The sequence below is a fragment of the Bolinopsis microptera genome, chromosome 4, assembly GCF_026151205.1.
Source record: "Bolinopsis microptera isolate Bmic1 chromosome 4, MBARI_Bmic_1.0, whole genome shotgun sequence".
Taxonomy (NCBI): Eukaryota; Metazoa; Ctenophora; class Tentaculata; order Lobata; family Bolinopsidae; genus Bolinopsis; species Bolinopsis microptera.
Window position 1 is genome coordinate 764,556 of NC_087075.1, and position 23,285 is coordinate 787,840.

Genomic DNA, 23,285 nt, shown 5'->3' on the forward strand with positions numbered 1-23,285 from the left:
TAGGACTGTTGATGTGAAAGAAAATGTATCTAAATTTTACAATGACGTATGTGACGAAATTTACATTTCTTGACCCTATTTTGAAGAACCATACCCCGATTAGAATTCAATATTCTTCCAGGAATTATTGGTAGGTTATTTTTCAGCAAATCAGAACTCGAGTTCAACAATGCTGAGTTTAATATCACTAATTTACCGAAATGTGACGAAATTTACTTTTCCTGCCCCAACAGTATAATTTCAATGTGATGAAAAATGGGCATGGGTTTCTATATTTCCTGTATAAATCCATTCCAACTATAATAAGGGCAGTTAATATGAAAGAAAATCTATCTAACTAATGCAATGGCTGATGTGACGAAATTTACATTTCTTGCCCCTATTTTGAAGAATCATACCTCAATTAGTATATAATGTCACTTTATCACCATCACTATGTCGATAAATTAGTTATTTTGCCAACACGGAGCAAATAAAGTTGTAATATTTTTTTTGTGACGAAATTTACAAATTTTTACCCTGTTCAGGTGTTGAAATTTATCCAATGTTAACATATCACTGCCATATAATAATTTATATGACCGGCGTTTGGTTGAAATATTGTTAATTGATTCATAGTACGTAATATAGGGTGTTTAAGTTGGTATACTAATATTTACTCAATTTCACACATGTTGAGATATCATACAAATTTATGTGACTAAATTTACCTATTTCTGCCTTCTGTATTTGTATTTGCCTATAACAATGAAATATGTGAACAATTCCAAACACATTCAGCTCACAAAATAATGCTAGACTATTCGGCATTTCTTGTCAGGATGTCATAAACATCCCTCATATAAATTTCTTAAATGTGTGACGGAGTTTACATGGTGCTACCATTTAAGGAAAAAAGTCGCTAAATATGTAGATAATAGTCATATACAGCTATTCTATGAATTGGAAATTCGAAAATTTGGTCAAACACGGCAACAAGGGGTCCATATAAACTCCGTCACGTTTTTATAGTGTGACAAAGTTTACAACTCACTGCCGGCCGCATTTAAGCGATATCTTATCGTCTGATAAAGATATCGTTATGCGACAAAGTTTATCTAGAGGATGAAACGATTATCTTAGGGTTAGAGGGTTTATATAGTTTCATAGTGTGACACATTTTACATCATCGTGCCATTCAGTAGGGTCACTAATATTTACCAATATCCTCAAACTTCAATGAACGTGTCCTTATACCTTCTCCGGCAGATTATATGAATGATGCATTTTCTAAAATGTTGCAAGTTGATGAAGATTTCCTTTGTATTCCTGTCGGAAATTTGCGGTGCATTGAATTGGGGTCGTTCACGTATTACGTAATCAATATTTTAGCAATTTCTACCCCGTCCCCTCTCCGTAATCAACCGTAATCAAGACCCAACCCCCCCCCCCCCCCTCCTGACAGCAATATTACGTAATCATGGCCTGACCCCCCCCCCCCTCCCCCCCCTTTGACTTTTTCCTGGAAATAATTTTTTTAAACGTTTCATGCTACCGGCCTAATCATGTTGAGCCGAAATAATTGTCATGATATCCGGCCAAGCACCTTTCAAACTACTTACTATATAGTCGGGTATCCGATCAATTTCTAAATTTTATCACTATCAGAGTGAAATTGAGTGGAATTTGAATTAAAATATTGTCAAATTGTTATTATTCTAGGGGGTAAAAAAGAAAATTTTGATTACGTAATCAACGACCAAACCCCCCCCCCCCCCCCCCATAATCAACCATAAGCATTTGGAATCCCCCCTCGGGTGATCACGTAATAATAATATGTAAACGACCCCATAGGTATTAGGTAGTTTTGGGGGGTTATTCGTCGCGAATGATTAGTGATTATGTATTTCGTTACCTCCATCATTCATGACAAAACTGACGAGACTTATTTCAATCCAAAAAAACAAAACCGATGGTGCGTACCCCAGTATCGCTTTCATCATTTATAGAAATTGTGAACTTGGAATTTATACTCGTATCATCCGTCCGCGTCAACTAGAATCGCTAAAAAATAAACATCCAATCTCTTTAAATATCGTAAAAGTCGAAATATTTACAATTATTATACAGTTAGTTGTACAATCATAATACTTTTGGAACCCATTCAAAACAAAAGGTAGACTACTCGCCCACAAGTATCGATCACAATCGTAATCATATCATGTATAATATCATCGCATTAATCAATATGCTGTGCTTGGAGCTGGACAATGGACATGTGATTACGTTTGCAACAATTCTAAAATCTCTGAACATTTTTGCAAGTCCTTCGTTTGCACAATTCAGCTAAAAAGAAATTTACAGTGGCATACTTATCGAAATCGAATATAAAAGAGATGCTGACGAGGCTGTCTAAAATAACAAATAATAAAATCACTAAAACCTTTGAACTTAAATACTCTTGATTAATGATTATTTAATTGGTTAATTACACTTCTAATTAAATATCTACATCATACAGCCCCCAAACGATTTCCAACTTTGTTATCGTTTCCATGGCAACATGAACTCCTTTTGGCAGCGTATTCTTTGAAGTTAGCTCCTTCGAGTCGTTTCATTGTTTCGTTGAGGGCGTAAATCTGAAACATTCATTAGTAAATATAACAGGGAATTTTATAGTAACATACTGATACTACGTTAGGGGTTCACATATTACGTAATCAGCCGAGGGGGAAGGGGGGTTTCCAAATGATTACGCTAGTGTAATTTTGACACAATAGCTATGTGTAAACCTGGTTACGGAGGGTGGTAATACTAATAAGTAATATGTGAACGACCCCTTATCACTGAGAGGGAGAGGGCTTTCTAAAAGATTACACCAGTTTAATGAAAGTATCCAGAGAAGTAACCCTTCCCTCCTCAATGATTACGTAACATTATGTGAACGACCCTGAAAAGGTATACAATAGTCAAAACGACAAAACAGTGCTCAAATTAACGGCTTTTCAGTCAACCCTGGCAAAATATTCCCAGGCATATAACAGCCAAACGGTTATTAACTGAGCTTATAACCCACTTCGTTTCTCTGGGTGATTTTGAGCAACTCTTGTTCTCTTCTTTCAGCTATTACTCGCCCTTTCCTCTTTTCGAGCTCATCCTTCTTCCTCTGCTCGTCCCGAAACTTAACTGAAACAATAACGTTCTCGGTATTTCACATGATCGAGGCTGCACTGTATTCGGTGGCTTTTAGTTTTACTAATTCGCTCACCCAAAAATTATCACGTGACTTTAGTTTTTATGGTTTTGCAGCCGAACAAAACGGTTTTACAATTACATAAACCCTAATCCTAACCCTAAAGCTATCCATAACCCTAACCCTATAACCCGAGCCCTAAACAATCAAATTCGTGTTTTACTAGCCTGTCAAGTGTCACGTGACCAAAACAGTTTTTTCCCATAACTTTCCAGGGAAGCATTTTTATCCGACGTCATGGGGGTGATTCGGAATCAGCGTCCAAAAATACACCGAACAAGATTACTTGTATACCTTCAGGGCCTTTTCACAAGAACTTTCTTAAAATTTGGGCGAGCGATTTAGTGGGAGGGCCAGGGGTATTCGGTTAATAACGCGATCGTCCTGTATCTAAATTGAAGGGTGGGATGATAAAACTAACAATGACCAGGAACACCTTGTATTCTTATCCTGAGGTTCCCATCATTCTCTTCTTAATAAGAATATTGGGCTTCACATATTACGTAATCATTTTTTGGAACATTTTTACCCCCCCCCCCCCCCCCCCTCCGTAATCAGTTTTACACATGGCTATTGTGTCAAAATTACACTAGCGTAATCATTCGGAAACCCCAACCCCCCCCCCCCCCCCCCCCCCTCAGCTGATTACGTAATATGTGAACATTATTGTAGAACATACAGGGTGGGCCAAAAGTCAGTGTGCAAACGTTGGCCGTAATAGCTCAGTCACTGAGTGCCCAATTGAAATAATTTGTTCTGGTATGACTTACTACCACCACTGGTTCGAGAAATTTGTCAAATCGAAACATATTTGTGTTCATTTTTTTCAAAAGAAGGTTCATTTTCACATTTATTTGATAGTTTGGATAGTCGGATCGAGCCAAATTTTATTGAATTGTGTTTGGCCATTTAAATTACGTTTGCCCTGAAAAAATGAGAGTTCTAGCTTCTCAGATGACCGAGATATGAACCTTAACGAGGTTATTCATTACGTGTGATCAGGTGATTGGTTTACCTAATCACGTGATTAGGTGACCCCGTTAACCACCCCGTTAAACATTATGGGAATCGTGAAGGCTGCCCAATTAAGGTGTCGTGTCGCGGTGTCACATAATCACCCAGTCAATTTTGTTAACGATATACAGAAAATGCTTGATAACTTCGTCATTTCTAATCCGTTTTGCCTCATATTTTCAGATCATATGCAACATTTAATAATCTACCGTCTCTGAAAAAATTAGGCGTTCAGCATGTTCAGAGAAAACAATATAGGTGTTTTAATATTGAATGGGCGTGGTCTAAAATATTCGAATTTTCAAATTTTGGTGACGGAATCCTCGAACCAGAAGGTACAGTAAACCATCTGCAAAGCAACAACCCTCAAATATAAAACACGGCGGAGGTATAAGACCCAACGTTTGCACACTGACTTTTGGCCCACCCTGTAGTAACAGTGAGTACTGAGTAAGTTACTTAATTATTCAATTATCCGATGGGTAGGCACTTATTATTGCGATGTTCAACCTGTCCAAATTTTATTAACTTTGGTTGTTAATGTTATCTATATCGGATCACAGATTCACCTGAAGTATCTGAACACTAAGATTTTAAATGTTCATTGGAAGTACAAACCTAGCTCGTGTTTTGGAACATGGGATGTAACTAGGCGATTGTGTAGCTTATTGAACAGCTTAGACTGTTTAGAAATTACCATCAACTGATAAAATTTGTTTACTTTTAGCTCGCAGGGGAACAGAAAAATTGCTGCTTTAAAATCATGGAAGACTTACGACAGATTTGATACATATCAATTGGTATCAAATGAGATTGAATTATGTCAACTTTAATGTGAAAATCATTAAAAGCGGAATCTTAAATGCATTAAAACAACTATGAACTGAAAGTTTAAAAGAAGCAATGACGGCCGGAGAGTAGCTATGAGCTATACAAAAAAAACTGTGAGCGAGTAGTCCGCGAGGAAATTTTGTTCTGCTTGTCAATAACTGCAGTTGAAATAAGTTGTATTATTAAAATTGCCTTTCGTTCTCCGGCTCAATATGGCAAGATGTGGTCAGATTCGACGTGAGAATTTGATGGCGCTCATTCAATTTCTCAGAATGTTCCATGTCATACGAGCCACATTGCATTATATCACGAGTCGATTACGACCAATCACGATTTTTCGACGGGCTAACACTTAATCTAACGAAAACCTGTTCACTGTTGACGCGATGATTGATGAATGGAGATTGTTCATTGTTGTAAGATTTAAAGGTAAGGTATAAGCCAATGAAAACATTTCTAATTTCTCAGCACTTTGAGCTTATAATTTATTACACGGTGGGGGACATATGATTTAAAGATTACTTGAGTAATAGGTGGAAATTAACCGGAACCTTCTTAAACTCATGTAAGTGTAAAGTGAGTGACAACTAAGGGCGGTTGCTATGGTAACAGCGCGTGAGCTATGCATGATGCTGCTAAATTTGGCTAAAACTAGCTAAAATTCGTACGTGCGCGTCTTATCGGAGACAAAAATTCTGATGCGCCTTCCTTATTCAAGTTAATGTAGACCTCTTTAGCGCTACAGCGTGGAAAAGAAAGAGTGATTCATCGCATCTAACTCTGGTTTCTTTTCAATGCATTATTTGTCACATAGTGTTAAAATAGATGAGATATAGAGTAAAACTGCAGACTGTTCAGTGTTTAGTCTCAAAGCATATTTTGAAGGTACAATCTTTGACGCGATCATTACCATTATTGAGAAGTGCCATCGAAAATAAAATTTAATAACGACGTATTTGCAGTACTTAGTACTTACCTATTTCACTTAGCTTCGTTGTGAGCCTTCTTTTTCCTTTAAAATCTGCAAGACACTGCACGTATTGGACTTTCTCCAAATATTCTGAAACGAAACAAAAATATTTATTTGATAGTATAAAGTTAAACCTGTAAGTTTTAAAACCTTGATAATAATACCTTTAGGCGCATCATTTGAATTGACAGCTATTAGTAATAAGAATGACAAATAAAATGAGAAAATAAAAAATGGGTAATAAACCAGTGGTAGGTGTAGCGGGGGGTACCCCCATGAACCCCTGGCCTCTACGTTCCCATTTGTTGATACCTTCACTCAGATAAATTTTAGGTTTGCAGTTTTTTGCTTCTCCGTAAGTGTGTTCACTCTTGGGAGTTCCGGTCGAATCTACAGAGGGGGAGTTGTGGTAATTCTTTATACGGGATCTATTCTGCTCGGATGTAGGTTGTTTTTAAAATTGGTGAAATTAAGAGTACCGAGTAAAGGTGTAACAAATTTGTTTTGGTATGTGAAAACTATCAAACAAGTAGCCTATATTACTGAGACGTATATAAAAGTACGGTCAGATAAACTATAACTTATATATATAGCTAGTAAGTAGCATAAAAGTAAGTTACCGATGTTTCTGCAATATTTTATAACTCTCTTTATGACAACCTCATCAAAACTACTCGAGCCAGGAAGAGAGTTGAAACCTGAAAAAAATATCATTCTTGAAAGGTTCACAGTTTCAACCGTACCATCTGTTTAAAGCATTCAAATGTTCAAATTAAAGAATCACCCATTTCCTACGAAGTGAGGGGTAGTGTAACTAAGGAGTGTAACTAGGGTTTCTCTACCTCTGGTTAAGGAAAAAATATCATAGGGAATAAATTTATTACGAAAATTTCATCACACAGGTTTCAAATAGGATAAATTTCACTCGATTTCAGGAATATATGGTATATTGATTAGGAGGAGACCTCTTCATGTAGCATGTATGTATAATGATTACCCGGTGCTCAAATTCAGCCACTTCAAAAAAGGTTCCTTAGTAGCATCCTGATAAACTGATGTTCAGCACTGAGCTGAATGGTATTAAGCGATAATGGTTATGCACGCAAAACAAAATCGCGATGGCCACGTGTGTCACTCTCCACTCTCAAATGCAACTATACTTCCAATCTAAATAATTGATTTACAAGGTAAATGCCAATTGTACTGGTACATTGTACTACAACTACTTACTAAATTGTAGGGAAATTTGATCTTGCGTGGTGTAACCACGGCGAAATTCTACGAAATGAGGGTTAGACAAAAATGGAGAAGCTACCAATAAAATTACATTTTCGGGGAGCTTTGTCCTTGTTTGTGGGTAGGGATTGATCCGGAAGTGACTTGTGTCTTCTTAGAGAAACACTAGTAGTAGTAGTCTCTGCTCCTGTAATATATTAGTATGGTTATTTAAACATAGTAAATTATATTGTTATCAATTACATAGTTTTAATAAGTTTATTATAATTACATGGTTGTTGGTTATTTAATTTTAATGCTTTTCACTTTTTTGATAGATTACTGGGGAGAGTCTTTCATTTGGTTATTACTAAGTCTTAGTAATCAAATTACTGAGGTTTTTCTTTCATTACTTCAGATCTGATGGTAAAATAATATTAGAGGGCCCCCAATTATCAGAGGTGATCAGATCATGTATAATTAGTTATGTCATCAGTAGAATTTAATTGACCTAGAAATGGGCTAGATATATAATAGGGTAGAGATATAGAGAATCTTACTATATATAAAGCGAGACGATTATATATATATATAGGTATGTCTGTTGCCATGGCCCATTTTACTGACACCACGGCATCAGCTTTAACACGACTTTCCACAAAAGCCGTGAGAGATAAACAATTGAAACTTTTTTGGGTGGGTCGAATGCTTTTATAATGGCCTTTTTATCAGTATGAAGAAATTTGCCAAGGAATAAGAACTTTAGGTCCCAAAATGTTGACCCCCAAGTGGTGTCAAAATCGCGAAATAAATAACTATTGCACATGCAGTCTCTTTAGAGTTAGACGGGTTCCTACTAGTATTTGTAATGTTTCGACATCAGAATTACTAATAATACCCAGCTCTAGATTAAGCTGTAAAATTAATTATAAAGTTATAACTAAATTAATTATAACTAAATTAATTATAACTAAATTAATTATAACTAAATTAATTATAACTAAATTAATTATAACTAAATTGATTATAACTAAATTAATTATAACTAAATTGATTATAACTAAATTAATTATAACTAAATTAATTATAACTAAATTAATTAAGTAGATTAATTAATTAAAATACTCACTGCGGATCCGACTCTTAGTCTTCTTAGGAGGTGTAACAGTAGCGGGAGCAGTGAATCCGGGAAATGTAGTGCTCTTTCTACTGGACACTGTCTTTTGCCCTGAAGCGGAAATAACAAATAGAAACACAGCATTCCGAGACAAGCTGCCAGTGCAGCAGGAAACAGTGAAAAACGTTTAGGGAATTGATTAATTAAATATATTATGTACGGGTATATGCCTCCCATAATGTATACTGTTTTTCCGGCCTCTCTCATTACATGCTCACCATGATTGATTTAGAATCAAGAAGACTGTGTTGATACCTTATTTGAACTCTTCATTATTCTTCCCGGGGGTTTACAAAATTGTAGAATGAAATTTTTACCAATTTTCAGTTCGTACAAAATCTATTTACCCTATGCCTCCCAGAATGTAGGTCAACTATATTTTAGATTGAAGTCTTGGAAGAGCATTCCCATGTGTATGCTTTTCAGGGTGGCATCTCAATAGTTTTTCCAACAACGGTACATCGTGTTTATTAAAAATCAGAAATTGTATCAGAGAATATTTTGCGACGAATGTCAACCATGCCTCCCAAAATGCATATCAGCACAAAAAATGTATTTAAAGTGTCCACTAAGACAGTACTGATTCAGCAGCACAGTACTGTTTTAGTGGACACTTGGTGGTTCATATTGCTTCTTATACCATATCATCAGATTGAGTAGCAGGTGAGTTGTACCAGGTGGGTTGCATAGAGGTTGGACACATCTTATCCATCGTAGAAAACCGGGGTTCCAAGGTCCGAAATAAAAAATGGATGTTTCCAAAAAATCCCCGTAGATTCTCAAATGTTTCCATTTTTTACAATCTTTTCAAGTCATTTCGGACCTCGGAAACCCGATTTTCTGCAACGGATCAGATGTGTCCAACCTCTATGCAACTCACCCAGTACCAAAATATGTCAAAAAGGGAATTCCAGAGACCAGAATTTTGGGAGGCATGTGATTCGCATTATGGGAGGCAAGTATGTTTTTTGAAATAATTTTTTTTCGTGTTAAATTATAAGTCTCCCTGCTTTCAAAATAATGCAATTATCATACATCTAAACTATTGAATAGCCAACTTTGATTATTGGGAGAGGATACGAGTGCCTATATTGAAAGACATTATTGCAAGACCGCTTAAAATAAAGTTTGGGGTTGAATTGTGCGCATATGTAATGAATTAAAATTTGTAAACCTTTCGGGAAGAACGTAATGAACACTTTCGAGTAATCTGAAGTGATAATCAGAAGCAATAAGTACTTGATACATAAATCAGAAGAAAAAAGTAAACATATACATTCTGGGAGGCGCTGTTTTATGGGAAGCATATACCGGTAAGCCAGATTTTGTCCAAATAAAGGTTGTGGTACACAAGGAAAATGGTTATTAAAGTGGAGAGCTGCAACTTGTCAACACATTATAGGGATAAATCGGGCCAACTTGTATATTTGGTCGGTTTGCATTTGTCACTGCAAAGTTCAAGACTCAAGTGAATCGAATGATTGAAAAGTGAATGCAATTGTGATTTTAAAAATGAAAAAATGGTCCTTCTAATACTTTATTTAGATTCGTAAAAACATTCAAACTTGTGATATAAAATTAATAGCAAAGTAAGATTATTTATATTGGCAAATAAGGTGGCAAAGTAAGACGTTAAAGAATTGTAGTGGCAAAATAAGGACTCTGATTTCTTCCATGATAGATAGAAAACTATGAAGTTCATCAGATCAAAACTATATCTGAGCGCGGCTTGTTTTCTTTTGTACAAAGTTCACAATTTGTTTACAGAGAATCAAAGGTTTTATGTATCATAAACAAACATGTTATACATTGACAATTAAAGATGTGTTAACAAGATAATATACTGAAAATAAATGAAATAGATGTGCAGTGGTGAAACGTGCCGCCTCCCCCACTAAATTTTTCCCTACCCTCAAAAAATCTTTCTAATGTACATGTCCTAAGAAAAGTCAGGCCTTCTTTCTTGCCGCCCCCTACAGCTTCTTCCGGGATAATTGTCGTTACACCACTGGCTGAATATAAGAAATAAAACAATATACGTACACAAACACGGTGCTTTTGAAGGTTTATAGGGAGGTTCTCTGGAATTCAATAACACACTTTTAGTCGTGATAAGCTTCAGATCAGGAGATAAGAGCCCTGCAATTGGGATACAATTGAAAGAAAGAAACTGAGCCCTCCAGTTCAAGTAAACTTGGATACATTTCAATGAAACAATAAGTTTTTCAATGAAACGTTAGGTTTTATTTTACATTCCTTTAATCGTAACCGTTTCTATAAAATTATCTTTCAAAATTCCACTTCGCAACTTAGGCAATGCTGAGTGGCAGGAATGAGGGACCGAAACGCTTGGGGTTAACAACGGCACATTTACAAACCACTTTGGGCATGACAATGATATATTATTTAAGGTTTGTCTAAAACTGTATCATACCAGGACACCTTATTTGGAAAATTTCTGGAGTTGGGTGTTTTACTGTGAGGGGAAGAGTTACTGGGGCTTATTATAGAAACCTGATCTGAACAGTGAAAAACATTTAACACAGGATGTAAAGCCTACCTGCAGTACTTTTTCTCAAATTCAGCAGAGAGTTATTGTTTTTTGAATTCGGTGGCATCCCCACAAAAAACTCATGATACTCCCCGAATATCTGGCGGGCTATCTGAGCGTCGATCTTCAAACTAGCAAATGACACAGATGGTGCAGTGCTGAAGCATTGCTAAACATGAAACATTTCAGTTTGAACTGGAGTTTTTTACAGCTTTATGCCTCCTCGATCGATAAACAATTGTTTTTAACTAAACTTATGTGCCAACGAAGTAATTAATCAACAATCGGATTTTTCAAAAACAGCTACAATCTGCAAATTCATGTTCGTAGAAACTTATCTTAAGGGGGCATACACCAAACTTTTGATAGGAATGTGCTAGTGACTTTTTGAAGGGTGCAAAATCACCGCAACTAGCACATTTATATATGAGGTATGAACAACAAAACACCCTAAAATGCTTCCCTTTGAAGTTATGGGAGAAAATGTGAATTTTTGGCTTTGCAGATAAAAAATGACTTTGTTTAAAAACGAAAAATGTGCCTAAATTTTTTGTTTGGCTTTGAGGTCCAATAGATCTGAAGAAAAATGAGTAAACACATTTTTGAGGTCATCAAAAACTGCGCCAGAATTCAGAGAACAATTTCATCTCAAACATCAAAACAATCCGATCTTCCCTGACTAGACTGACCTTTTGGTTAAAATAAGCATGAAAAGGACAATTTCAGCTTTTTGACTTTACAAATTTATAACACACCAGCCTTTTTAGATACGATATCAAGATTTTACACACACCTTGAAATAGATGTGAATAGACGGCAAGCAAAATTTCAACCCGATACTGCAAGAAATGATTAACTTATTATAGCCTCTCCATGAAACAAATTGTGTTTTTCCGAAAATTCCACTCTAACCAGGAGATACTTGATCACAAAAATGGGTATTCTCAAAATAATTTTGTTTGATGTGGAAACGGTGCGCTAGATGGTCACTGAACTGCCTATGAGGTCATTTGGGCTGGACAGCACTAACCACTGTTTTGGTGTATGCCCCCTTAAGGATCTTACCATTATGCATTAAATAATATCCAAAAATTATTCAATACAGTAAAACCCTGATTAAAGCTGCGGTAAATCAGGGTTTGCGGTAAATCAGGGTTTTGAATATTCACATTAAAAATGACAAGCACACTTAAGCTTAGGGGGAAGAAAATTGCTGCAGTAAACCGGAGTTAGCGGTTATCAGAAATATAAATAAATAAAATACCATTCCTTAACAGTGCTAGCTAAAACACCTTTCAGCAAACTCTAACTTCCAAAATATGGCATTTATCCAGTAACTTAATTATCAGTATACAATTATAGGACAAATTTTAGTAATTCATGATTTATTCCATCAATTCTAAATCAAATATTTGATGGGGATCTTTGTTAAGTCTTAAATACTCATGCAAACCAATTTGTTTGTTTACCATCATGTAAACTTTGGAAGCCTCTAAGCTTATTATACATTTTATGCATCATTTTCATTCCAAATCTTTGAAATAAGAAGTAAATATATTTGTGAGTAGTAGAACATTAGTGCTTTTTAAAAGTTACAATTATAAACATGCTTAAAATTAAAAAATAAAATGCTGCACTGTTGAACTGTATCCTTACACATTTCTCTCGATTTTCCCAACAAAGTTAACATCATTCTCTGGCACCATATCGACAAACTGTTATAATTTATTTTTAGAGCGGCTCTAGAAATGAAGTTCTATGAATAGTAGCTAGCTGCAGCTACCAGGTAAAACACTGAGTCAGTAAAATAAATTTATCACTTTTATGCCAATTTTATAGAATAATATTATCTTTACAAATCAATTTAGGATAATTTTTGAAAACCAGTTGCAGTCATACTGCATTTTACTGCCATTCTTGGGGAAGGTCAATTTAAGACGATTTTACTGATCATAATCAAAAATCCTCTTTTTATTTAGAGTTCCCAGTATATCAGAGAATTACTGTTATGTTTTGAATATTATGAGCTACTCCACAAATTAAACAATGTTTGCTATTTCTTCATAATAGTCTAATAAATATCACAAAAATACCCCGGGCACACATTAGAGGTTCTGTTTATAGTTGTTACTATGGGTTGCAGTCTTGTTGTGACAGAAATTCTACACTATAATATGCTTAAATTTATATTGCGTGATTTGATTTGCATAATTCAAAAAGTTTAGGACAGTATACTCTATTCTCCATACAACATTATTATTTATAAGTACGCCTGTCCTTTACCTGTAATTGCATATCTGACAAAATTGAAAAATGGACATTTAACATCTTAACTAGGAGAAAGATGTTAAAAATGAAATTGCGCTCAGCCTGTCATTCCGCTGAATCTCTATGTTTATGAACATTATTATGTTACAGCCTGGGCCGGGGTCCCCAGGTAAAGTCCTCCTGCAATGGAGACCGACTCACAAAGACTATGCCATATGCTGGATTCCGAAAAGGGAGACTCTCTCTGCACAAAAAGTTTACGAAAACCTAGAAAGTGTACTAACTTCAAACAAGTGAGGGATCGTTCACAGATTACGCTATCGCTGATATTAGGGGATCAGGGAGGGGTTTGTTTAATGATTACACTAGTGTAATTTCAAAACAATAGTTATATAATTATGTATTCAACTAATTATTAATCCCAAAACTGAACTTATTGTAATGTAATCTGAACATTTTTTCCACCCTCACCACTCCACCCTTTCACATCACACCCCACTCATCACTGACACCACTACATCATATATAATCACCCTTCACAACATCATCCTCAGTTGAAAACGATTTACACAAGTATTTTGAAAGCTCCTGCTAATACAATCTTTCGTATCACTTATATGTTTTAAATATCCCCCTCCAGGCTGAACTTATCAATTCCAAAACTGTACTTTAATAAAACAAAATGTTCCCTAAACATTCTATTTGACTCTCTAATAAAACCGATCCTGCTCTATGGCTGCCAAATCTTATGTCCCCACTCAAAAACCATGAGATACCTCTCCAAAACAGATAGCAAAGCCAACCCCCAGCATACTCTCAAGTACATCTCACAAGACCACTATGAAGGGGGGGTACCACTGTCCATTTTGTCCATTTTGTCTTTGTCTTTTTTTACATTTTTTTGTGAAGGACAGTGTTTTGGGGACAAAATGGACAATACTAGGGACAAAAGGGACAAAAATGTTGGACAAATGAGACAAAAAATTAGACAAGCTCAAATGTAGAGAATGTATATATTCTACTCGACATCAACAATTTAGATTTTCATGTCAGTGTTTTGCTGTACTTAGAATCAACTGAAACCACTGAAGGGACTGAAATAAGCAGAATTCATCAACGGCATCACATAAATAAATGTGTACACGGTTCAGTCAATATTTCATTAATCCCATTAATCAAGTGGTGCAGTGATATCAAAAAAGTCATCATCTTTTAATATCATAACGCTCATAGCGGCCAGAAGCAGATACCCAGACCCACACAATTACTTTTCCATTAACAATATGCCGACAATATCGAGCTAATGGGTATTCGCTTTTTCCTATGAAGTAGGAGAAAAAGCATGCCCGTCCTCTAATCAAGATTTTCTTATTCCTCCTCTTTTTCCTGAACATTTGTCTCGTTTGTCCCTGTCCTTTTTGTCCATTTTGTCCATTTTGTCCATTTTGTCCCTGTCTTTTTGTCCATTTTGTCCCCGTCTTTTTTGTCTTTTTTGTCTTTTTTGTCCCTATTATCTTTTTTGTCCCTCTTGTCCCTTTTGTCTTTGTCTTTTTTCAGTTTTTTTTGTGCAGGGATAAAATGGACAGTGGTACCCCCCCCCCCCCCCCCCTATGAAAGATTCCACCTTAAGTTTATCAAGTGGTCCTTGTCTGTCCATTCAAAAGCATCAAATATAGGCTGCTGGGGCGAAAGTGGGCGCCACCCCCTCTTCTTTGAAGCCTGCAAACTTGCAATAGATTTCTATAGTCGCCTTAAAAGCACTGAAAATGAACTTCTCTCCGCTGCATTTCATGAGCAGATTATGCTGGGCCTTCCTTGGTACACCAACATCTCCAATCTTCTCACCAAATATAACTTCCCCCACTCATCCTCTTCAAAATCCAAGCTCTCTACCCAAATCAGTCACAACATGAGGGAAGAATTTGTGGATACCTGGAAATCTGCCAAGGCATCCTCACCTAAATTAGAATTCTACAATCAAATTAAACATGATTTTGAACCAGAAACATACTTAGGAGTGGTTAAGATCCCTGATGCTCGGAAAAGCTTAACAAGGTTTCGTTTTAGCTGCCACAATCTTTACATTGAGAGGAGCCGTTACGAAACCCCCCTAGTACCATCGATGGTGCACTTTCTGCTTTTTCAGCAAGGGGCTTAAGTCTATTGAGGACGAAATACATGTTCTAACTGACTGTTTACTCTACTCCTCAGTTAGAGAAAAATGTAACTTCCACCCCAAAAATATTACTGACCTAGCTGGTTTGCTATCCGATAAAACACTAGACCCTACAAAATTTACTGCCACAGCAAGAGCAATCCATTCAATTCTCTCTGTGAACGAACATTTTACAGCCTACTATAATAAGAGCCCAGACTTCCACTCAAATACTGGCCAATGCATAATGCTATCGGACCTCAAAATAAGATCGAAATCTACAAATCCGATCTATTCATAGAAAAATAGTATTATAAAACATTTCTATTTCATCCCTACACATTTGTAAATGACTAGAATTGTGTAACCTTAAATTATTTCAGAATTATAACTATTGTGAATTCAATAAAATAGTTATCACTTTTGTATCCTTGTATCCTTGTATCCTTGTATCCTATAAAACAAAATTTTATTTTATACCCACAATCAATTTATTTTTAGTCAAAATAACCATTTCACAGAAGTTGTTTATTAAAATAAAACCATTTGTAACAAGTGTATAAATTAATAAATGTTAATTTAATTTGATGTAAAACAAACTCTTTTGATTAACATGCGTCAGCCGCGCGCCGAAACAGCGTTGCAAATCGTAAAAATTGTGTCTTTATTTGTCAAATGTTGAGTGTAAATTAATTTGTTTCGGATCCGGAAAAGTCAATGCAGCACTCGGGTCCTTGGTATTGTCGTCGGTATATTGTCCATTATCTACGTTCTGCTTTCATAGTTTAAACAATAGTGAGTTCTAAATATACAGCTTTAAACCGATTAAGTATGAATGAATGAAATACCTGACAATCCGCACTCCTATAATTCAAAAGCATGAGTAACTCGTAGTGATGTATGATTTCTAGAAACTTTAAATTAAATTTGGCGCTCACAGGTCCTCGTGATCATTTGTATCACGTGGTGACCCCCACTGTCGCTTCACTATAGTGTATACTGTATCGTCTTCGACGATACCAGATACAGGGGGAGCCGCGCACTTCGTGCGCGGCGGGTCATACAACGTATGACAAGTGATCATGTGATCGCCGCATGAGTGATGAGGTTCTGTAAATGCGCAGGGCACCTTCAAGCTTAAATTATTCACCTTACCACTTGCTGAGGCAGTCAACCAACGTGCGGCTTTATTTTCATGATATGATATGTTTTGATTGTTATTAATAAATACCAAAATTTAAATTTGTTTTCCTAAAATTTGTTTTCCTTTCACAAGTAGGATCTAGGTTTATTTATCGTACTTGTGAAACTTAAGCGCGTCGCGCAGTACGCGTAGACACATGCAGGCTATGCGAACAAATATATTGCACAAACTACTTTATTCGCATATTACGTAACGCAGTACGTTTGATTCAGCTGTGTCTTGTACATACACAGTATAATTTAAAATTAAATATAACAACTTTGGCAGTCACGAGTTATAAGTATTGCATGCGCAAAATGGATTAAGTTAATCAAAACAACGATATATCATATATTCAAATTAAAATATGCACTAATATAATATGAATTATTGCTCTATCCAGAGCCCTTGCTCTGGATAGAGCAATAATAAATGTCCCTCTTGTCCCTTTTGTCTTTGTCTTTTTTCAGTTTTTTTTGTGCAGGGATAAAATGGACAGTGGTACCCCCCCCCCCCCCCCCCCCCCCCCCCCCCTATGAAAGATTCCACCTTAAGTTTATCAAGTGGTCCTTGTCTGTCCATTCAAAAGCATCAAATATAGGCTGCTGGGGCGAAAGTGGGCGCCACCCCCTCTTCTTTGAAGCCTGCAAACTTGCAATAGATTTCTATAGTCGCCTTAAAAGCACTGAAAATGAACTTCTCTCCGCTGCATTTCATGAGCAGATTATGCTGGGCCTTCCTTGGTACATCAACATCTCCAATCTTCTCACCAAATATAACTTCCCCCACTCATCCTCTTCAAAATCCAAGCTCTCTACCCAAATCAGTCACAACATGAGGGAAGAATTTGTGGATACCTGGAAATCTGCCAAGGCATCCTCACCTAAATTAGAATTCTACAATCAAATTAAACATGATTTTGAACCAGAAACATACTTAGGAGTGGTTAAGATCCCTGATGCTCGGAAAAGCTTAACAAGGTTTCGTTTTAGCTGCCACAATCTTTACATTGAGAGGAGCCGTTACGAAACCCCCCTAGTACCATCGATGGTGCACTTTCTGCTTTTTCAGCAAGGGGCTTAAATCTATTGAGGACGAAATACATGTTCTAACTGACTGTTTACTCTACTCCTCAGTTAGAGAAAAATTTAACTTCCACCCCAAAAATATTACTGACCTAGCCGGTTTGCTACCCGATAAAACACTAGACCCTACAAAATTTACTGCCACAGCAAGAGCAATCCATTCAATTCTCTCTGTGAACGAACATTTTACAGCCTACTATAATAAGAGCCCAGACTTCCACTCAAATACTGGCCAATGCATAATGCTATCGGACCTCAAAATAAGATCGAAATCTACAAATCCGATCTATTCATAGAAAAATAGTATTATAAAACATTTCTATTTCATCCCTACACATTTGTAAATGACTAGAATTGTGTAACCTTAAATTATTTCAGAATTATAACTATTGTGAATTCAATAAAATAGTTATCACTTTTGTATCCTTGTATCCTTGTATCCTTGTATCCTTGTATCCTATAAAACAAAATTTTATTTTATACCCACAATCAATTTATTTTTAGTCAAAATAACCATTTCACAGAAGTTGTTTATTAAAATAAAACCATTTGTAACAAGTGTATAAATTAATAAATGTTAATTTAATTTGATGTAAAACAAACTCTTTTGATTAACATGCGTCAGCCGCGCGCCGAAACAGCGTTGCAAATCGTAAAAATTGTGTCTTTATTTGTCAAATGTTGAGTGTAAATTAATTTGTTTCGGATCCGGAAAAGTCAATGCAGCACTCGGGTCCTTGGTATTGTCGTCGGTATATTGTCCATTATCTACGTTCTGCTTTCATAGTTTAAACAATAGTGAGTTCTAAATATACAGCTTTAAACCGATTAAGTATGAATGAATGAAATACCTGACAATCCGCACTCCTATAATTCAAAAGCATGAGTAACTCGTAGTGATGTATGATTTCTAGAAACTTTAAATTAAATTTGGCGCTCACAGGTCCTCGTGATCATTTGTATCACGTGGTGACCCCCACTTTCGCTTCACTATAGTGTATACTGTATCGTCTTCGACGATACCAGATACAGGGGGAGCCGCGCACTTCGTGCGCGGCGGGTCATACAACGTATGACAAGTGATCATGTGATCGCCGCATGAGTGATGAGGTTCTGTAAATGCGCAGGGCACCTTCAAGCTTAAATTATTCACCTTACAACTTACTGAGGCAGTCAACCAACGTGCGGCTTTATTTTCATGATATGATATGTTTTGATTGTTATTAATAAATACCAAAATTTAAATTTGTTTTCCTAAAATTTGTTTTCCTTTCACAAGTAGGATCTAGGTTTATTTATCGTACTTGTGAAACTTAAGCGCGTCGCGCAGTACGCGTAGACACATGCAGGCTATGCGAACAAATATATTGCACAAACTACTTTATTCGCATATTACGTAACGCAGTACGTTTGATTCAGCTGTGTCTTGTACATACACAGTATAATTTAAAATTAAATATAACAACTTTGGCAGTCATGAGTTATAAGTATTGCATGCGCAAAATGGATTAAGTTAATCAAAACAACGATATATCATATATTCAAATTAAAATATGCACTAATATAATATGAATTATTGCTCTATCCAGAGCCCTTGCGCTTGCAGTGGCGCGCGCTCACCTCCCGGCGGTAAACAAGCGGCTCTTACTAAATCGCTCGCCCAAAAATTTCACGTGACTTTGGTTTTTTTGGTTTTGCAGCCGTACAAAACGGTTTTACATAAACCCTAATCCCAACCCTAACCCTAACCATAACCCCGAAGCTATCCATAATCTTAACCACAACCCTAACCCTAACCCGAGCCCTAAATAATCGAATTTACGTTTTACTAGCCTGTCACGTGACCAAAACGGTTTTTTGCCCATAACTCTCCAGGGAAGCATTTTAACCCTACGTCATGCATGGGGGGTGATTCGGAATCAGCGTCCAAAAATACACCGATTTAGATCACTTTCATGCCTAAAGGGCCTTTTCACAAGAATTTTCTTAAAATTTGGGCGAGCGATTTAGTAGGAGCGTAAACAAGCACATGATTTGGTGAATATAAATTACTTGAATTCTCACGCTCAAATAATTGTCCATTATTAATGGACTAGCCCGGGGCGCTTTTTTGTAGCACTTGCCTGGGGCTTGACATACGTTGCATGCCACTTTTCGCGCGCGAAGCGCGCGCCGCCGAAGGCATAATATCTCTGATATTTGGATACGAAACATGCATCAACCTGGGGCCATTTCGAGAAGAAAGCAGCGCGCGCTACTTCGAAGAAATTTTGACGAGTAACATCCGTCAAGCTCAAAAACTCTTTAATTAGCTTGCTATACAAATTTTTTGCTTGCAGCGACCCAATAAGAGACGGTGCACATGGATTTGATCTAACCAGAGCCCTCTCGCTTGCAGTAGCGCGCGACCGCGACAAGTATTCTACTTGTGAAACAAGCGCGCCACGCATTACGCGTATACACACGGCTATGTGAACACATGGATTGACACAATTAGTGGTATAAAACATTATTGTTATATTTTTCTATATAAAAAGGAGCTATTAAAGTGATTGATTGACGATGTCAACCCATCGAGATCCGGAGATCGTCATGCTCTGCGAAGCAGAGCAACGATCGACGATGCGAAGCAAAAATGCTAATTCACGAGGCGCGTCGAAGCGGCGAAGTCCTCCAATTAAAGTAATTTTATAAGCAATTCCCCGTTTAATTTGGTTGACACACTCGCACTTGTGATTTAATTAAATTGATGGTTCTTCACAGCTCGTAGCGACCCAGTTCAATAATTACACTTTTCAATATGTTGTTGCTTGCTCTAACCAGAGCCCTCTCGCTTGCAGTACGAGTATACACATGGCTTTGTGAATGTTGTTGCTCGCTTATCAGTTATTTATCATTTCGTTGTATCACGTCGTGACCCCCACGGTCGTTTCGCTCAGTGGTAGGGGGATACAGGGGGATACAGGGGAGCCGCGTACTCGTGCGCGGCGGGTCATACAACGTATGCAATGACAATCATTTCGTTGATAAGACTTGCTTGTTTAACCGATGCCGACATAGTTGTATGATGTATAAACCGGAGAAATACAAGAATTATAGGCTTGATGAAGGCTTAATGAAGTGGTAACTCTCCTCACGTCCAAAAAATGGCGTTTCTAGCTTGTCGATTTACTCATATGATGGAGCTGAATGGATCCGGGATACTCTCAGGCTTACTAATGTAGACCATGTTAACGCGTGTACAGTTCATAGCTTCGATCGATGGTAAACGAGAAATCTCCAGGGAAGTCATGTCTAAAAGTCTTGATGTTGCGTTAAAAATTATATATGGACAATTGTTGTACATTGATCAGCTGGAGAAATATAATCAGAAATATCAGGGGACAATAGTTGATCTGCAGAAAGAGCTGCTAGCTTCCAATACAAGAATAAGCAGCTTGATATCTTAATATCTGTGATTGTAGCATTAGTTGAGGATACTGTAGAATCGAGGTCGGTCAAGTGTTGATGGAACTTGGTGAAAAGCCAAAAATAAAAGCTAGCAGAATTATAGCAACAATTTGAAAAACTTTAAAGTTATTCTATTACTAAGGAATATAATACGAGTATTATTATATGGTGACTTGGACTATTGAGTTGTTAAGTAGATTAAGATTAGTAAACATGCGCTTGCATTGCATTTATAAAAACTAGAAATAATGCTTCAAGGTAAAATGGAGAAGCAGGCTGATCTTGGAGAGAGCAGACCGTAAAGTTTACGCACCCACCAAAGCTACCTACCTACCCCAGTTGTTCTTTTTGGTTTATCAGCTTGTATTGTTATATTTATGGACCCCAAGTCACCACACTAAGTGTTAACCTTGTGTATTGGAACCAGTAACTAACACCGTTGTTATATGAAAGGTTGTAGTAAAGAATCGTATGAAGTCATACAGTATCAAGTCATACGCTTATACAGCAAAGCCCTGGGAAATACATAGTTAGTGATATAAAGCAACTTAACAATCTTACCCCATTCAAACTACAAACAAAAGCTTAGGATAAAATTCGAGGTGATTGTAATAATTTAAATAGTCGATATAAAACTTCATTTATAAAGTAAAGGTGAGATGAAACTCTTGGAGTTCATATAAAACATCTCAATGAAATCTAACAATAGACCCATAAAAAGCACCAGGGGTAAAATCTATCAAATACACAAACTTTCAAACACTTATATATCAGAACTAGCGTTATATAACTGAACTAGCGTTTCGGTGTGTGCAAAAACTTTCAGGCACGCGCATTCCTTGCTCCGTTAGTTACCTGTCCTTCCAAACCCAAACTAGCAGTCAAGGACAAAAAGTCATACACCAAATGGGCATTATATTTTATGAATTGTTTTACATCTTTTTATTCTGTAAAATGTGCGTTTCATTGAATTTCTTGTTTCATTGACTAACAATAGAATCACATAAAGTTTGACTATCAACATAACATTCAATTTTAATATCCTCAATGTTGAGTAGCTGTGATGTCATTCTGCGAAGGAAGATGCAGGAGTCAATTGCTTCAAGGAGTGCATAGGTTTCTGCAAACAAGGTGCTTCTTACAATTCGCTTTAACTTCTTTGAGCACCATATCAAAGTATCAAAGGAGTGGCAAACTGGCTATCATCCGACTTAATGAATACTACATATCCACCCTGTGAAGCTCCATTGTAGAGGTTTTGTGTGAGGCATCACTAAAGAGGATAAAATGCAGATTTTCAGATTCCCAAGTGAGTGATGTTTGATACAGACAAGTATATAACAATAATAAAACAAAATTTGAATAAAACAAAATTTTATTTTATACCCACAATCAATTCATATTTAGTTCAAATATTTAAAGTCAAAATAACCATTTCACAGAAATTAAATGGTTTTTGTTATAATAAACTTAGGTATTAGAGAAAAGGTTGTAATGATAGCTATTTATAAAGCTTTGATAAGACCTCATCTTGAGTATTGTGTCCAATTGTGGAATCCAGTTGCGGCTCATGGAAGTTGGGGGACTGTTTTGGAGCTGGAGAGCGTCCAGAGGCGGTTTACCCGTCTGATTGATGAGGTGGGTACTCTTCCATACAGCCATAGACTGGATATCCTCAATTTGACAACACTGGCAGAGCGGCGAATACGTGGGGACCTTATTGAAGCTTTTAAAGTAATTAGTGGTTTGACTGAATACGGATCGGGTTTGTTCAGAATGAGCAGATCTGGTCTTAATCTTGTTTCAACCAATAGATGTAGTAAGAGTGTAACTAAAGTCAAGAATCTCCAGTCTTATTTTCTTCCGGAGCGAGTCATTCCTTATTGGAACAAACTCCCTCCAGATGTCAAGAACTGCTCGACAGTTTTAAGCTTTAAAGTTAGATTGGAAGGATTTAAGAAAGAAATGATTTCTAAAAACAGTGTAAATGATTTTTATTTTTGGAATGTTTCGAATGAAGTTTTAGGGAAAATTGAAGGACCCAGTTATTTAAGCAATAAGGAGAGACATAATGAATATCTTTGGTTTCATCCTTTTGTGGCAAAGAAGCGTTTTATAAATCTTTATTCCACTGGGAAGTATTAATGAATTATT

The 23,285-nt window shown here is 36.5% G+C and overlaps 1 protein-coding gene across 1 annotated transcript; it reads right to left on the minus strand.

Moving 5' to 3' along the window:
• Positions 1 to 2,064: 2,064 nt before the first annotated feature.
• LOC134814326 (uncharacterized) lies at positions 2,065 to 11,312 on the minus strand. Its single transcript, XM_063822422.1, has 10 exons — positions 11,298 to 11,312; positions 11,000 to 11,159; positions 10,483 to 10,578; positions 8,392 to 8,490; positions 7,375 to 7,470; positions 6,668 to 6,745; positions 6,294 to 6,437; positions 6,054 to 6,137; positions 3,056 to 3,165; positions 2,065 to 2,618 (listed from the first exon to the last, which is right to left on the minus strand). Exons 1-10 carry the CDS (start codon positions 11,310 to 11,312, stop codon positions 2,493 to 2,495), a joined length of 1,008 nt encoding a protein of 335 aa, XP_063678492.1. The 3' UTR covers positions 2,065 to 2,492.
• Between the last annotated feature and the right edge of the window lie 11,973 nt (positions 11,313 to 23,285).

What these genes read in the sequence shown, in the direction of transcription:
- LOC134814326 (XM_063822422.1), bottom strand. An exon ending in GACTAAGAGTCGGATCCGCA is followed by an intron (nt 7,471 to 8,391) that starts GTGAGTATTTTA and finishes AATATATTACAG; the next exon opens with GAGCAGAGACTACTACTACT. An exon ending in GGACAAAGCTCCCCGAAAAT is followed by an intron (nt 6,746 to 7,374) that starts GTAATTTTATTG and finishes TATTTTTTTCAG; the next exon opens with GTTTCAACTCTCTTCCTGGC.